Raw genomic sequence first — 18,141 nt, forward strand, 5'->3', positions numbered from 1 at the left:
CAGTCTAATTGTTTGATTTTTTTTTTCAGAACACTTACTGGCGAAGTCATTGCCACCTTTGACTACTTCTTAACAGGTGTAGCTTTCGGCGGCCCCAAAAGAGATATTTTATTTGTGCTCACTTCATCTGCATTATTACAAGCATGGCCTTTGAAGGTTCTAGTATACAAACCTGCGCCACCACTATTCATGATAGAAGGCCTAGGGGCTAGAGGCGTTGCGTCTGAAAAGCTGCAATGTTGATGGAAGGCAACTTTTTATCTATTTTTTTCATGGCATTGCATGTTATCTCGGAGAATAGTTTACAATAAAACAGTTCATCAAACTATGCCCGAACACGTCTCATTCAATGAACGGATTCGAATGGAACTGTACCTCTGTAAAACGTTTTGACATCGCATATGGGATTGAGTCATCATTTGTTTTCTAACGGAAATAATAAGTTGGTGGAGTTCCCCCCCCCAAAATGAAAACTTTTTAGCCGAAAACACACGATTAATTTTGATGAGATCGACAATCGCCCAAAATCCACTTACAGTGGAAGTGCAGTGCCGCTTTTAGCTTTTGGGCGCCATCGGGCAATTGGGAAAATAGGCGCCAATTTAGTGAAGCTAAATTTTTTTTAAGGACCTTGGGCGCCATTTTCTTCTGCTCCACTTCGGGCGCCACGGGTATTTGCCCATTTGGCCCATATAGAAAAGGCGGCACTGTGGAAGTGTGACGCAAGTCCTTTTATCCACTTACAATGGAACTGATATTGGTGGCGATGAAGCTTACAGATTCGACACGTAATGCGTCCCAAATGGCAGATGAAAAGTAAAGTGTAAACAACTGAAAAACTTCGTTCGGGCTGCAACTTGGGAGATTGACAAAAATCTACCGTCCGCCACAGATACATAAATCCCACAAAAACCTCAAAGAGGAAAAGGCCACGCTAGTGTAGTAAAAATTAAACTTCCAAAACATTTGATATCGGTTTTGGTGACGCATTCTGCGCCTCAACGTAATCAATTTTTACCAAGAAAATTTTAACAAGAAAATATGTCAACGAGAAGTTTACCGATGAGATTTTACAACGAAAGTTTTACAAAAAAAATGCGTCACATTTGAAACATTTCTATTAACTCGAATATGGAAAATGTGCTGAAAATGTGTGAAGATGCTTCATTTCAAGTGGTGTTTTCTCCGGATGTAGACCACTGTTTTTAATGATCTATAGCTCGTTGAACTCGTATTGACGAGCACTTTCGTTTGAAAATTTTTTTTTTTTGATTTGGTTCAGTATGGAAAAGTTAAAATTTTCGCCTATATATAGGTTCCTTAGTCTCCCGTTGGTTGTTTTCTTTTCTTAGGGAGTCGACTAGCGTCACGAACCTCCGCTATCGCTTCGGTTCATGATAACTATTCCACATCCTCACGAAGCGTTGATATTGATATGGGCTGATTCGTTCACTCACTTCAAAAAATTAAAATTCTAAGGCGCACTTCCGGCGTCAATTGCAGTAGAAATAATGTCGATCAACGTAATTACCGTTTACACTCACACAAACGTTAAACATAGAATTAAACTTCAAACATTCATGTCATATGTACAGATGTACGAATCTTTAATGTACTCGGAAAAGCCATTCACTTCCCTTCGGCGCGCACACAACACAGGGAGAATTTACCGTGTAAAGAATAATACATCAATAACTGAGCCAACGACACAGACAACACCATAATTGATTTGGATTTAATGCGAAAAGCACGAAAATCCTGTAATAAAACGTTGCTGGTTCAGTACCATACACAAATAACGAACGTTGGCTCATTTTAAAATTAAATATATGCACAACCCATAGCCATAAAGAATAATAAACATCGCAAAGTGTCTATCATAAATAAAAGGAGAGAAGCGAAAAAAAATAGAGGACCGAAACCACTGACTAAGCTGAAACCAATACCATATCTAGCAACCAAACTTCGTTTTGACGCAGTCAAAATACCACCTTATTTTGACAAATTTGACACTGACTTTCTTTGTAATAGAGTTGCCGTGCGGCGTTTTTTTTTAATCAATATCGACGTCGCACGAAAAAGACAAATTTTAAACTTTATTTCATTTTTGCACACCGAAATAACGGAGCCAACACACAACAAAACACATCACAATCACAAATTATTTATTTTCGAATAGAACACCGAAATGGTAACAGGAGCAAGAACAGGAGACGTAATAATTTCAACACGAAAAATGACATCGCTGCCAGAATACACTGTACAGTTTTACCACCTTAACTTTCCTAATTCGGTTGCTAGAGAGGGTACTGCTGTAACATATTCATGATGGTAAATAAAAGAACGGAGGAAAAAAAATGAATTGTGGAGCTGAGAGAGGAACGAGAACTTTGATTTTCCATTTCCAAGTAATTTTAGTTGGGTATACATGGTGTACGTACCAACTGATGGCAATTTTATTTATTGACTCGTCTCGGTTAAATTTTCCAATTCTCATTTTCCCACTACATCTATATCAAACTTTGTGATGTGATTACAACGGTCACACCTTAACAGAGCCAGTACAATGTACATTGCTCGCCCATAATGGATTTTACGACCACTTTAATGTTTATTATATGCTGTTGCGTTTTCCATGTCAATGTCAACTGTAGCTGCAGTGATTTCTGCAGGGAAATAAGATCCGAGTTTGACTTAATATTCGCACGATAATGGTGCTCTTTCACAGTAATAATAACTTTTCTTGGACGATGTCATTTTTATGTGTCGCTGAACGTTGAGTGACTGTAGTGGTATACTGTCATAACTACATTGTTGTTGAAATACCGTACCGAATACTCTCACTCTATGAAAGCTCTGTTTCTGGCGTTGTTGTAGTAATATAAACGAAAATAGAAATCAGAAAAACTGCAAGCATAATAGACGAGCAAGAAAATTTCTGGCTTTGTTTGCTTTCTGTCGTCTTTTTACATCATAAATTTAAGAGGACTCGGTTGGTATGAATAAATAAGTGAAAGAGAAGATTTTTTTTGGTTGTTGCTCCATCTCTGTTCCATCTGACCTCCTTTTAATTGTGCAATCCACTTTCGGGATAAATAATAAGTTAGGAGTAAAAACCGGGAAGTGGTTTGTTTGATCTACGTCTGTGAATTTGTGTGTTCATTATAAATTCATTGATGATTTATTCACATTGCAATTAGTGCCGTCTGAGAGTTAAACGTCATATTTGATTCATAAATGGGCCACAAAATGTCGACGAGAGAGATTGTACTATTTACGGTTTTCAATGGGGACTACAGAGTTGGAAAATGGTGGTGAATGTTTACAGATATTCCGTTAGAAATCCTAGAAATTGATACGATTCGCACAGACTCATCAAATCTGTTACTTCGTTTGTTCAATCAAACTATTTCCTTCGTTCACATGAATAGTTTGTTTAGCGCATATTGTTAGCTATCCAGAGAGCTAACGCATCTTCCATTCAGAATGGACCATTCTGTCCATAATTTCCGCATCAACTCGCCTCGATCAGATATTTTATTTATAATTTTTGTTTCGTTTCAATCGGTATATGTGAATTGAATGATTTACTAAAAAGTTTCCTAATGTTTACCACAAAAGCTTTTACTTCATTAGTTTATTTTGTCGTACGCCTTGGCAGCCTTTGTATTTTATTGGATGTCAAAGTTCATCGCTTATTTTTGTCGTTGTTTTTCATAATAATTGTCGTGTCAAGCCAATACACCGTATCGTGTGTGTACTTTGGAGGACTTTCGAAAGCTCCGAAGCTCCGAATGTTGAAATGATGGAATATTTCAGTGGAATGCAAAAAAAGGTCAGAGCAATCGAAAGCTCTGTAAAAGCACAGATACAAATGCGAGACGGTATTTTGGCTTACCACGGCAGACAGATCATTAGCCGTTTCTGAATGGTAAAAAATCGCTTACCATAAAAGTTATAAGTTCTTCATAAGCGATTATGTCGCATACAACGTATACATACCTGAAAATAAAGAAAATAATTTTGGTTAATTTTAAGAAGTAATTTTCAAAACAAAACAATTTTTGGATGCACAGAGAAAATTGAATATTAGGAGCAGTGTGTCGGTGTTGAAAACTCTAACCTGATCTAAGGATCTCGATGAACTTAGTCTAGCCGAGAAGCCCGCTCATCAAAGAATCTCAAATCTGTATACTGTAACAGGAACTGAGCTCTTTTCAATTTTAATTTCCATACAGACAAGACTTTGAAGCGACGTCTCTTTCTAAAAAAAATTCTTCAATCGGGGCTCTAACCATTGTTGGAACAACCACCAGCTTCGAGCAATTTGATCAGTTGAAATTAATTCCAGTCTTTTCTCGCGTTTATCAAGTTATAGGTTCCGGAACAGGTCAGGTCGACCTGAACCCCAGATTACCTGAAGCTCAGATTACCTGAATCTGATTAGAACTGAGCCTGAACTGAACAAATGTTTACCCGACCCGACCTGCCGAAATCGGACGCATTTTAAAGTTGACTTTTTTATAAACGTGCCTAGATAGGTATTGGTCCCTAGAGGCCAAAAATATTTTTTTTAAAAATTCTTCGATTTTTGTATGGGGCTAGCGAATGTATGAAAATCACGATTGAATAGATGAGTGCTGTATTTGCACGTCAAGCTTGCGGTCATCATACCAGTACCCAAGCATACGTGGTGTCATTCGAAAGCTAAGACCAGTACCAATTAGGGGAAACTGTTTTTTTTTTTAAATGTTTTTGTTGCTATTCGGATGCACAGGAACCGTCTCAAGTTCGCCTAAATAATCAAACTTTTACCCATACTTTCAACTGCTCGTACCTCGTCAGGGTTGCGTTCTACCCCTCATTGTCGATCATTTGCCGCGAAAGTACATTCAATTACCTTTCCAATGACACCCCGCACGCCCATGTAACTCTCATGTAGCCGGAGAAATTTCCAGATGACAAGTGCATGTTTTCGGTTTTTGATCACCACTCGCAAAAAGTCTACTTTAAAATGCGTCCGATTTCGGCAGGTCGTTTTTCAAAAGAATCCCTCCATGGGCTACCTGGGACATTTTCTTGCATATTTGAAATCTGACCGGCTTTACCTGATTTTTTTTTAAATTTCAGATTTCAGGTAAATTCAGGTCAGTTTAGTTCAGACGCAGAAATTTTCAGGACGACTTTTAGTTTCAGATCGATGGATACCTGACCTGTTCCAAGTCTTATTTAACAATAACAACTATCAAATACTCCGCGATGGAGATCGTGCAAAATGTTCTTGGTACTCAGCAATGGTGCTTTGAAACAAAGTGGCGTATCCTTTTCAATAAAATAAAACTGCAGAACAACAAAACCGGTTGCTTCGAGGAAACCGTCCCGACGTTTGCTTGACTATAACAATTCGCTGAGTACACCTCATTCAGCAATCAAAACAATGGACAGATATCTTCAGGCGAATCACGGACCTGTGTACAATGTGTACAATTGGAGTTCCTTTTCGTCTCATTCGCTCCTCTTTCATGTAATGCACCAAATACTTGTAAAACTTCGTTTACCAAAATTATTTATTGTGCAGCCACAATGGCTGAATGTTTTCCAGTCATTATCCTGGGTCGCTAATAAAAAGACGAACATTGAATTCAATGGGAACGCCAAAATCGTGGATTTATTGTAATATAAAATGTGCCACGTCTTTTTTCGGGCTCAGCCGAGTGGAAAAGAAAGGTGAGAGGAAGTGAAAAACCATTCATCATCAAATGAAAATAAAATATTTTGCTAGGCAAAAGATCTCGCTGGTTAAAGTATATGATGGCATATTGTGTACGGGAATGGTACATTATACACACAAAAATGTCTGAATAGAAGAAAGGGTTCGGCTAAAAAAAATGCGAAAAACATTCATTTCATCACACAAAATAAAACAATGAGAAATTCCCAAATCCCAACACAGAACAAACAATAAAACCTCAAACATAACTCATTACCACACCATAACAATATTTCTTTTATGGTAAATCTCATTATATTTCTATTGCATAACACAATCGTATACACTATAAAACAACCGACAATTTTCCTTGAACCCATCCCACAGCATTTATATGCACACGATTTCGTACTGGCGTACTGGCGTACATGGCGTACGTAAACATCTATCTCCTACACCTAAATCCATTACATTACCTCCTGTCCTCCCAGAACTTACATATATCGTAGCTATAATGTGACGCTATATGTCATTTTTACAGCTTCAAGATATAAGTCCGTTAAAGACATCCCTCCGCATGCGATTATCGTAGAACGAATAAAAGAAAACTCTTTTGTTTTGTTGGTTTTTTTTTTACTTCTACTTCTTCGTTCACGAGCATCGTACGTACGTATAGTCCGGCCCCTTGAGTCAACTCGCTCGCCTTGAGTTTTTGAAATTTTTTCTTAATATCACGAGCCTAATCAAGTACCAACGTTTCGTGGAACAACTTTTTTTTTTTAGAAAAACAAAATGGCATCGTCATAGAGACTTTTCAAAAAAGTGACCCGGAAACACTCTAAACTTTGAGGCGTCCTCACACCTCCAATTCGTAACAGATTTGATCGAGTGAGTGCTCTTTAGAAATCTGAAGTCTGTGCCTTTCGAATGCTGCCCGAACTTTACTCTGTTGTCTGGATATTATATTGATAGGCCACGGATTCCCACGGTTCCTAGAAGTCATATTTCCTATATTATTCTGCGCTTACCTTCGGTTTAATAGTGACCGGGAGATTAATACTTTTTGATCAGGTTTTATACAATTTTAGAATTGAATCCTAGTCGATAAAATGGCTGTGGATGCTGCGGATGCCCACCAACAGCAAAACTAGATTACACGCCATTATGATCTCTATTATTGCACAAAAATGGATCTAATTGGATGTTTCAGTGCCGAAAATCCTTTTATGATAACTAGTCTGACGTTCCATCGTCTTGCCAACTCCAAAACCTGAAGATTTTGCAAAGTTCTTTCGTTGTTTACTGGATTTATGCCTTTCTTGAGGTAATTGAAGGTCAGTTCCTCACACCACAACATTACTGAATGGTCCATGGCAGCATTCGAAAGGCACTGACTTCAGCTTCAGAATTAAAGGTGAGAGGACACCCAAAGTTTAGGGGTTTTCCGGGTAACTTTCTTGAAAAATCCCTATGTTGACGTCATTTTGGTTCGATCGAACAAAAGTTGTTCCACGAAATGTTGATTAGGCTTTGAACAACGCACTTCAAGCAAAAGTTCTATTAATGACAGCTGCCAAATAGAGTACTATTTTATATGAAGTTTTATTCCCACTCTTTTTACGGTGTATGGAGCACTGTCAAGTTACTATTTAGAGTACCACTTTTGCTTGAAGTGCGTTGCTTTAAAGGAAAAAAAAAAGAATTTTCGAAAAATATTGCCTCGTTCAGGAGATCCGGCCGGCCGGAAAAGCGATTCATTTTCCACAAAAACGTTAGTCTTTCATGCCCAATCACATGGCATATAGAAAAATTTCCAAAAACTCAAGGCGAGCGAAGCCAGATTTTCTGACACAACGATCTGGACTAGTACGTATCTACATAAGTTTTCGCAAAAGGAAAATTAAATGTGTGGAAGAAGAAGAAAAAAAAATAGAAAAAAAAACGTGGAAAAAGGTCTCTTGTTTCTCATACATATGTAATTCGCTTCGGTAGAAATTGTTTTAGGTGGGTAAGAATTTATGACATATGAATAAAACATATTCATTTCGCTGCGAGCAATAGGAAAATGCACGAAGGAAAATCCATTTGATGAAAACGTATCAGCCAGACAACGAAATGTATGTATATTGTGTGTCTGTGCGAAAGTGTAATACCTAACTTCTCTTCGGATTCTATCATCTAGAGATATATAGGAAGGTGAAACAAAATGCTCTTACGAGTTTTACAGCTTTGCCTTTGTACTCAGTTAAAATGAAATGTGTTTGACTGGATGTGTGTTGTTCGAGGGGACTTAGAACTTAAATAAAATTTGTATTATTATGGGTATGGTTATGGGTTGGTTTTATTTAAAGATTATTTTGATTTTTTCGTTGTTATGAAATTTATGGTAAAGTTTGGAGAGGAAAATGTGTGAGCAGAAATGTTGAACTGTTGATTTATTTTGGAGACAATTTTTACTTATTGTAGTATACCTTTCATATACGACAAGCATATTATCAGTTTTACCATCGGATCTTCGATTTATCTGAGTATTTTCAATAGATTAAATTTTTCAAATATTTTACTTCATTTGTTTGAAGATGCGCTTTGCTGCCACCGCTTTAGTCACATACTGTCGTTCTTAGAATAGGTCGACCGCGGTCAAAAACTAATCTGATCTGAAATTTCAGTTCAGGTCGGGTAATTTTAGGAAGTTGATCTGATCTGACCTGAATCTGATTCCATCAAGAGCTGACCTGAAACCTGTTAGGTTTCAGGTCAGGTGAGACCTGATTACTCTAATCAGGTTTCGGGTCAATTCAGGTCAGGTCAAAATTAATGAAGTCAGGTTCAGGTCAAAACAGGTTCAGGTATTTTCAGGTCGGTTTCAGGTCGACCTGCCTTGTTCCGAGCCTTAGTCGTTCATTCCCTGAAGTTGTTATGAGGTTATGAAGTTGCCGCCTCATGACAGTGGGATTTTTAGACCCGTACGAAGTACTGGGGTCTTATGGGTTTACGCATACGTTTGTAACACGTCGAATTGGACTCCCTGAGTAAGGGGAAACCTATTGTGGTTGTCTAGAGATGCCAAATCCGCGAAAAAAAAATGTCCGTCTGTCCGTCTGTCCGTCTGTCCGTCTGTCCGTCTGTCTGCACGATAACTTGAGTAAAACGCATCCGATTTTGAAAATTCTTTTTTTTCCCGTTTGGTAATGTCAAAAGACAGGCTAAGTTCGAAGATGAGTGATTTTGGATTGACCCCTCCCGAGCTGTGGCCCAATAAGTGCTTTACGGTTTTTCGAAGATATCTCCGGACATTTAAACGTTAAACTTGTAAGTGATACGTCAAATAAAAGGTATTTACAATACCGATCGACAAAAAAAAAGTTTATGGAAATCGGATGACCGACTCGTGAGTTAGTGCCCTTGGTGTGGAACAGGCACAGGGCGGAAAGCAGTTTTTGCTTGTAGGTCGGCCACATTTGAACATATTTCGTCTGTTTTAGCTTTATTAGATAGGTATTGACCGTACCAATCAGGGAAAAAATTTTTTATGAAATTATGTTCTCCGGAGCGTGAGCTAGGTCTCTTGGAGTGAGCTCTTATCTGGCTACTCGGAAGTACAGTGAACGTGGTGTATTTTGACAATATCTCGAGTAAATTTTGACCGAATTTCATGATTTGTTTTTTGTTTGAAAGGTATTAACGAATGTAAAGCGTCGGTACTATTTTCGGTTTCCTAACAAAATGGCTGCCGGTGGCCATATTGGATTTTAATAAAAGTGATATATCTTGGGAAAAATGGTACTTAGAGTGTTTCTGTTAACATGGAAATAATGTGTTAAGTGTGTGTGGTTTCAGGGATTACATATACGGACATCTATATATACCTATATACAGCTATATTGAGCTATATACAGGCATATAGAGCTATATAATAGCATATATTTATCTGTGAAATGTTTATTTATAGTGAAATATAGTTAAATATAGCTGTATATAGCTGTTTAAATAGGAATTTATGAAATTTGTCTTCGTACGGGGCTGTCTATATTGCCTCCGGCAATTTAGTTGTATATGATAACAAGGCAAAGAGTGGATAATGTAAGTGATTTTAAAGGGAGAATAGTTTTTCAGCAGAGAAGAAAATGAAGTAAGAGAAATGAAGAGTTTCACATTAAAGGCTTTTGATACGAATAGGTGTTTCGTACGGGTCGGCGTTAGCTATGTTTTTTAATGAATTTGCTTAGAATGACAGAAATGTACCAAATATTTGCTAAATTTACAAAAATTTACCAAAAACGATTTTCCGTAAATTTCGGCAATGTTCATCAATTTCAGTAAATAACATTCCCAATAAAAGGCCCTGGTCCGTGAAAGGTTAATCATAGGCATAAACTGAATCGTGAAATTCAATTTCTGGAATCGCTGAATCGTAACGGAAATGTGAGAGAATTCTACCGAATTATCGAAGTACATCGTAAAGGCTTTCAAACACGAACGAAGAAAATTAAGGACAATCATGGACAATTACTTGGTGATACAGATGGTATAATACGGAGGTGGAAAGATTACTTCCAGAATTTGCTGAACAAACCACCAATACCACGAGCTAGGCAAAACGCGTATCAGCGTGCGGAGCCACCCATTGAAGCACCAACTTATGAGGAGGTAATTGAAGCAGTTAACAGACTGAAAACACAGAAATCACCTGGTGAGGATAACATACCGGCTGAACTGATCCAAGCAGCAGGACCGGAACTGTGGCATCGAATACACCAGATAACAGAAAAGGTGTGGAAAGAAGAAAAGCTTCCTGATGCATGGCAAATTGGTCTGTTAATACCGATTCATAAGAAAGGAAGCAAATTGGAATGTGGAAATTATAGAGGAATATGTCTGCTGAACGTATCATATAAAATCCTGGCAGAAATATTGTACCAGCGGTTGTCAATATATGCGGAGGAAATAATAGGTGACTACCAGTGCGGCTCCAGACGCGGTAGATTTACCACGGATCAGATTTTCACTTTGAGGCAAATAATGGAAAAAGCATGGAAGTTCAACATTAATATTCACCAATTGTTCATAGACTTCAAACAAGCATACGATTCCATAGATAGACAAGCTTTGTTCGATATTATGAATGAATTTGGCATCCCAACCAAACTCATCAACTTAACCAAAGCGACGCTTACCGATACGAGCTGCAAGATCCTGGTCGACAACACGCTTTCCGATGCCTTCTCTATTGAAACAGGACTTAGGCAAGGTGACAAGCTCTCAACTATTTTGTTTAACTTGGCGTTAGAGAAAGTTGTGAGAGCCATGTCAATGAACTGGACTGGCACCATCTTCTATACGAGTAATCAGCTAACGGCTTTCGCTGACGATGCTGACCTGATAGGAAGAGGGTCACTAGCAGTCAAGGAACCTTTCATAGAAAGTATTCAAGTATTTAGGTTCGACATTAAACGTAACCAGTGATATAGAGGAGATCAAAATGAGAATTACGCAAGGAAGCAGAAGCTTCTATGCACTGAAACACCTGTCCAAAAGCTCACTTGTATCCCGTGCAACAAAACTCCGACTCTATAAAACTGTAGTTCGACCCATCGTCATGTATGGTTGTGAGACGTGGTCCATGACATCCAAACAAGAGCAGATGCTGAACTGCTTTGAAAGAAGAATCTTAAGATCGATATGTGGACCAGTACATGAAGCAGATGGTTGGAGAAGACGAACGAATATGGAATTGTCCGAAATTTTTGGGAAGAATCACAGCTGCAGTAAAATCAGCGAGGCTCCGATGGGCGGGGCATGTGGCAGTGGTTAGGATGAATGATGACCGAACTGCCAAGAAAGCCCTCGACAGGAAATTTGAAGGACGTAGACCGAGAGGGCGACCACGGAAGAGATGGGTCGAAGATACTAGATCATTGGGGGTTTCGGATTGGAGAAGTCTGGCCGAGGACAGGAACGAGTGGAGGAAGTTAGTAAAGTCAGCCAAAACCCGCTTGGGTTGGCAAAGGCTGCTAAGTAAGTAAGTATAAACTGAAACGATTTTCATTGAAACTTTGAAAAGTCAATCTTTCTTTTCATACTCCTGACGTGGTTATCCCATATAACTGTAATACGCAGACAACACAGCCATAATTTCATCATCAGCGAATTCAATAGTTCAACGATGCGAAAAAGTTGGAAATTGCATTTCGAGGGTGTTGTTACAACCAGTTACAACACTCTTGTAACACCCGAGAATATGAACTTTCCAACCTTTTCCACCAGGTAAAGACAACCGAGTGGAGAAAAAGACCAATTTTTTGCATGCGTTTTTTTTCTCGTTTTTTTTTCTCCTTTTGATGACGTTAAACGACGTTTTGTTGACGCTTGGTTGACAATTATACTCCACTCTTGTTTAGTGGCAGCAAAACTTTTTCATTTTCTTCCATCGGCAAACAAATGTCATGTAAGTAAATAATGACGTATTTTTTAAACTCAAAAAATCCACGAGAAAATGACGTTTTATTGATGTTTTGTCTGATGACAGTTCGGGGGAGAAAACGTCTATTTGCTTTCCTGTGGGGAACAAATTTATGTTTTCGTTTCGTGGTGTTAATTACGCCACACACAGAAGAATTAGTTATGTGTTCAACGTCACCCGAGAAAAGGCAATTTGCAACTTTTTTTCCTGAGTTGGGCACAACATTTTTGACAGAAAGTGCTTCCAAAGTTTCAGCAGATGGGACAAATAGGAAATTTCAACTTGAAACTCCAAGTTGACGACAAAAACCCAATTTCAATTCATTCAACACTCAGTTCAGTTCACGGGATATTTTATTTCTATCATTTGATACAGAGTCTACATTACAGACACCATCCATGGCGTGGTCAGTGGTTGATTTATTCATTTGTTAGAATTTATTCACTTACGCAAAGATAGTTGTCGTCCCATGTATGCCCTAAGGGTTCAACAGACTCGTGTATTTGTACACAACATAAACCGGAGATGGAATGATGTGACGACCATTGGAATCGAAATGGTGATCCGTATGGAACGCAAAGGAAATTGTCATGCCTAGCGGTACCATAAGAAAGCGTTGGGGATTAGAAGGTTAAACTAATCGATTCATACTAGCACCATGTATGTGGATCAGCCACTTCCACTATTTGGGTACATGTCATTCCTGCGATTTGGCCAGCTGATGACCAGCGTACACCGTATTCCTTGTTGAAACAAATGTAGTTGTCGTGCCACGTATGAGGATCAGCAACCTCAAGCATTTGGGTGCAAAATTTCCCATTAATCGTACCCGCGGATGAATATTGCATTCCTAGATCGAATTGCGAGCAGACAGGTCTCGATCCTAAAACCAAAATTCTCAATGACTGAGGCTGAGAAGGTGGAAAGTTTAACCGTACCAATTGAATTCCCACAGAAATCTTTGCATGGAGTCAGTGTCGGAACAGTAGTTGATGTAGGTGGAGAAGGTGTTGTAGTGGATGGAGTAGGATTCCAAAACTCTTTACATTTCGGATCGTCGACAGCCACGCATTTTCGGTTCGGCAATCTGGAAAAGCCTTCCTCACAGATACAATGCGGCCCCCAGAACATACCATCGGGAACGGAGACATTACAGGGAACGTTGTAATTTTCGCATGTGTTTGCACAAGGCTCATCATACAACCATTCACTTAGCCGTTCATTCTGTTTACGGGCGCAGATTTCTGAAATTATTGGAAAAAGTGTTCATCTCCGGCGTCGTCGTTCCCAGTAAAATTTTAAAGAAAGAACCTTCGGTTGGTGGCATTTTTGCACGACACGCTCGATTGTCTGCAGTCACGCATATGCCGACGGTTTTTAGTCGAATGAAACCTTTTTTACAAAAGCACTTGGCTTCCGGTGTGTATTCGACACAGATCGGATTGCCGTATTCTTCGCACGTTTCATCGCATCGATACGGATCGTACACGAACTCTTCGTTGGGTCTGCAAACTGGCAAAAAATGTTACAGATTCTGCTCAATACAAAGGAATACAGAGTAGGATGGAAGGCGATGACGTAAACATATGGGTACGAGCTTCTAACCTGGATGTTGTGGTTCCGGTGTCGTGGGACCGTTACCAGCAGACTCCGTTTCTTGTATCCAAGAGATAAATTTCACAACGTCAGTAAGTATGGCGTATTCATTGGTATGACCCTCTGTCCGAACATTTTCTGACATAATTCCCAGCAGTCTGTAAACATCGTTATCTTTGAATATCATCGACGCGCCGCTGCTAGCACTATCCGATCTCATGCCTGAAAGGAATTTGTGAGACGAATGTTCGTGAATGTCCAATAGACAGAACCGATTGTACCGAATCGATTAACCGCGCAAAAGGTTCCGTCTGGTAGGCCTGATCCGCCGTTTAAACAATTTGCATTTGCAACAATTGTCATCGCAGCGTCTTGTACAGTGTCTGGAATAGTGTCGGTAGTTACTTGGATAATACCCCAACCGACTACAGTTCCCAGCTCTGCCTTTATCTTAGCTGTTTCTGTAGAATTCCGCAGACAAACCGGCTGCACAAAATTGGTTAAATTTGCCTCGGCTGACAGACGAACAATCGCCAGATTATTCGCATAGTTTGATGCAGCGAAGCCAGGATGAACGATAATTTCGTCAACCTAAATGCCTGATTTTAGTATCAAAATCCGCTTCAGACTACCCACAAACAGTCACCGCAAATTTTTGACTTTTATCCAATTCAGTCATCCCCAAATTCATTTGCCCTAAATGCACTTCAATTGTACGTGGAGCGATCTGTGCGTCAGTGTCGAACATGCACCGAGCCGATGTTAAAACCAGACTCGAATTGATTAAAGTGCCAGCACACTTGAACGTTAAGCCATCGCTGTCTGTTCGGTAAATAGCTGCAACCCACGGCCAGTGCTCTTCATCACCCATCGTAGCCGTTGCGTGTCCATTGTCGACACTTTGTTGATCACTGTGTACACGTATACCACAACGTCTACCGACAAGCACAGAGAACAAATCGCCCTGGATTATGAGTCATTCGAATAACGAATAAATCTACTCACTCTGATAGCAACACTTCTGTTGATAAGGTTGACGCAAACACGAAACAAAATACAAACTCGATTAATCGCATTCTTAGTCCGAACTGTACGCAACTCAATTTATAAATGAAGGACAAGCTGTGTAATTGTGAAATGACTTCTGACCCACTAAAAAACATGCGATAATTCAGTAACACAATCCGCAATATACTCTTCTTGTTGAAATTTATTAAAAGAGCTGCTTCACAAAGTATTGTAACCGTATAGACCTTAGGTCATGTCTGCTAACATTTTTTTTTATCGAAACGATTTCAGGAATGGATGCCAAGATCTGACTCATGCGATCTTCGATAGCAAAACATACGCAAAACCAATGAAGTAATAGAATCAAATTATTCAGGGAGCCCACTCAAAATTCGGCCTCCTTTTTAAGGAATAAAGGAGGATATTTCGATAATTTAAGGAGCATTTCAGGAGTTTTAAAATATGAGATTTTTGATTTAATTTGATGAATTCGAAATTTTTTTGACTTTCCAAAGTCATGTTAAGGATATATGAAGTAGATTTTTTGGTGTTTCTCAAAGAATATTCTTTGGAAAATATTTTCCGAATTTTTCACAAATATTTTATCGAAGATTTTTCCAAAAAATGTTTACTCTAGATAAGATACCCAACGTACCCCTATGTTCACGCAGTTAGATTTTTAAAAAAATTAGCCTAGTTTCTTACTTTTTTGTCTTTTCTTTTTGATTTTTTTGATTTCATCTTCTTACTACTTGTAATGCCTGCATTTAAAATCATCTGTGCCTTGGCCACTGATGATTTATTTAATTTACGTTCGCTAACCACACGAAAAGCATATCCGATCGAGTGATATACGTAAGCCTGACCACTCATGATGACGAAGAAGTAGAAAGATTCAATGAAGATGTCGAGAAAGCTCTGGACGAAAACCCTTCACATTACCAATATCTAATCGGTGATTTCAATGCGAAGCTGGGAAAACGAGAAGAAGACTCCGAAGTTTCTGTTGGTAGTTTTAGCAACGACCAAAGAAATGAGCGTGGAAATACTTTACTCAACTTCTTACAGCAACACAATTTGTACGCAATGAATTCATTTTTTGCAGGAAAGCCTCAACGGAAATGGACTTGGGCTAGTGCAGATGGTGTAACGAAAAATGAGATCGATTACATCATAACTGGCTGTAAGTCAACCGTTAAGAACGTTACGGTCCTAAACAATTTTTCAACCGGTAGTGATCACCGAATGGTTCGTGCAAGAGTCACGTTAAATACCAGATTTCAAAGATCACAACTAGTTCAGAAAAGTGAAAGGATTGACGTACAACGGCTTTACACACAAAATGAAGAATTTGCTACGAAAATGACTGCCGAATTAGATAACGTCAACAATCAATGTGAAACATTGGACGAATTGAATACCAAAATCGTCGATACAATAATGGGTTTCATGAAATCCAAATGCAAATCCGTCCAAGGGAAAGAATCAAAACTCAGCAGAGAAACATTAGACCTGATCGCAAGCAGAGCAGAGTTGGTAAAAAACGGAGGACGAGATTCGGTGGAATACCGGAACCTGTCTAAAAGTATCAACAAAGCAAGGAGATCAGATGAAAGAAAATATAATGTCCAATTGGCTCAAAACATAATTGAAGCTAACTGCAATATGAAAGTCCTACGGAGAAAAATGACAAACGCCAAAAAAGAAATCTTCAAATTACGAGACAAAACAGGAACGATCCAAACGGATCGAAATGCGATATTAAACATTGCAACAGAATTTTATGAGAATTTGTTTTCTTCAGTAAGACAGAGCCCAACGGAAGAAACCGAAGATAGACCAATAATAAGAAACGTGGGATCGGAGGATATGCCCGACATAACTGTGGATGAAGTCAAAGCTGCAGTAGCCGAGATGAAAAACAAAAAGTCTCCCGGAGAAGATGGTGTTCCAGTGGAAGCCATTAAACTGGGTGGAGACTCCTTGTTAAAGGCAATCACGGCTTTGTTTAATCAATGTCTCCAATGGGAAGAAGTACCAGAAGCCTGGGAAAATGCGGTAATTACATTGCTGCATAAAAAAGGAGACATAACAAAGCTGGAAAATTACCGGCCCATAAGCCTATTGTCAACACTCTACAAGTTGTTTATGAAAATCATTACGAAGAGGAACACTAACAAGTTCGACTTCTACCAACCCGTTGAACAAGCTGCTTTCAGATCTGGTTTCAGCACAAACGACCATTTGCAGGTGATGAGAACGCTTATTGAGAAGTGTCGTGAATACAACATCGACATAGTCTTGCTATTCATAGACTTCGAAAAAGCTTTCGATTCAGTGGAAACATGGTCGATATTGGACGCATTAGACGAATGTAGAGTAGACTCAAGGTACTCCAACACAATTCGATATGTGTACAAAAATGCTACTTCATGTATAAAACTTCATAAGAGCACGGAGAAATTCAGAATTGGCCGAGGTGTAAGGCAGGGTGACACCATTTCACCGAAATTATTCACGGCGATTCTGCAGAGTGTTTTTAGGAAGTTAAACTGGAGTAAAATGGGAATAAAGATAAATGGAGAGTACCTGAGCAATCTCCGCCTCGCTGATGACATTGTACCGATAGCAGCGAATCTAGGTCAGGCTCAGCTTATGCTACAACAGTTAAGTGAAGAGGCGAGCAAAGTTGGCCTCAAGATGAACTTATCGAAAACAAAAGTCATGACCAACATCGGGGACGATAGAGAAATCAAAATTGGTGACACTGTCATTGAACGAGTCGACAGCTATGTATATCTAGGACATAAACTGAAGTTAGGTCTGGACAACCAAACTGCAGAAATAAGACGTAGGATTGGTCTTGCATGGGCAGCGTTCGGAAAACTCAGACTAATTTTCAAAAGCAAAATGAATAATAGTCTAAAACGCAAAGTTTTCGACACTTGTGTCCTTCCAGTGCTCACTTATGGAGCGGAAACGTTAACTTTAACAAAAGCATCCGAAGATAAATTGAGAGTGACACAAAGAGCCATGGAACGGAGTATGCTTGGAATAACACTCAGAGACAGAATGACGAATCAATGGATTCGACAACAAACCAGGGTCGTTGATGTCATGGAAAGAATAGCATCTCTGAAATGGAGCTGGGCGGGACATATTGCAAGAAGGACAGACGAACGTTGGACCAAAAAGATCATGAACTGGCGACCATATAAAAGACGAGCTATAGGTAGACCACCAGAGAGATGGACAAACGGAATTAAGAATATTGCAGGTACAAACTGGCAGCAAATGGCAATGGATCGTACGAAATGGAAAGAAGTTGGAGAGGCCTACATCCAGCAGTGGATAGAAACAGGCT

At 39.1% G+C, this 18,141-nt stretch overlaps 2 protein-coding genes across 3 annotated transcripts in view; both read right to left on the reverse strand.

Moving 5' to 3' along the window:
- The window catches only part of LOC119075151 (zwei Ig domain protein zig-8-like), a 183,528-nt gene that overhangs the window by 100,996 nt on the left and 64,391 nt on the right, over positions 1–18,141 (reverse strand). The window lies entirely within an intron of this gene.
- On the reverse strand, positions 12,510–14,903 carry LOC119075146. Its single transcript, XM_037181537.1, has 8 exons — positions 14,775–14,903; positions 14,416–14,704; positions 14,051–14,360; positions 13,779–13,991; positions 13,485–13,685; positions 13,112–13,417; positions 12,831–13,056; positions 12,510–12,767 (listed from the first exon to the last, which is right to left on the reverse strand). Exons 1-8 carry the CDS (start codon positions 14,843–14,845, stop codon positions 12,611–12,613), a joined length of 1,773 nt encoding a protein of 590 aa, XP_037037432.1. The 5' UTR covers positions 14,846–14,903; the 3' UTR covers positions 12,510–12,610.

Source organism: Bradysia coprophila, unplaced genomic scaffold (genome assembly GCF_014529535.1).
Source record: "Bradysia coprophila strain Holo2 unplaced genomic scaffold, BU_Bcop_v1 contig_193, whole genome shotgun sequence".
Taxonomy (NCBI): Eukaryota; Metazoa; Arthropoda; class Insecta; order Diptera; family Sciaridae; genus Bradysia; species Bradysia coprophila.

Coding starts and splice junctions, on each gene's coding strand:
- LOC119075146 (XM_037181537.1), bottom strand. CDS start 14,845: ATGCGATTAATCGAGTTTGTATTTTGTTTCGTGTTTGCGTCAACCTTA. Junction 13,992..14,050: donor TTGCGCGGTTAATCGATTCG/GTACAATCGGTT, acceptor AATTCCTTTCAG/GCATGAGATCGGATAGTGCT. Junction 13,057..13,111: donor TTTCTGTGGGAATTCAATTG/GTACGGTTAAAC, acceptor TTTTGGTTTTAG/GATCGAGACCTGTCTGCTCG.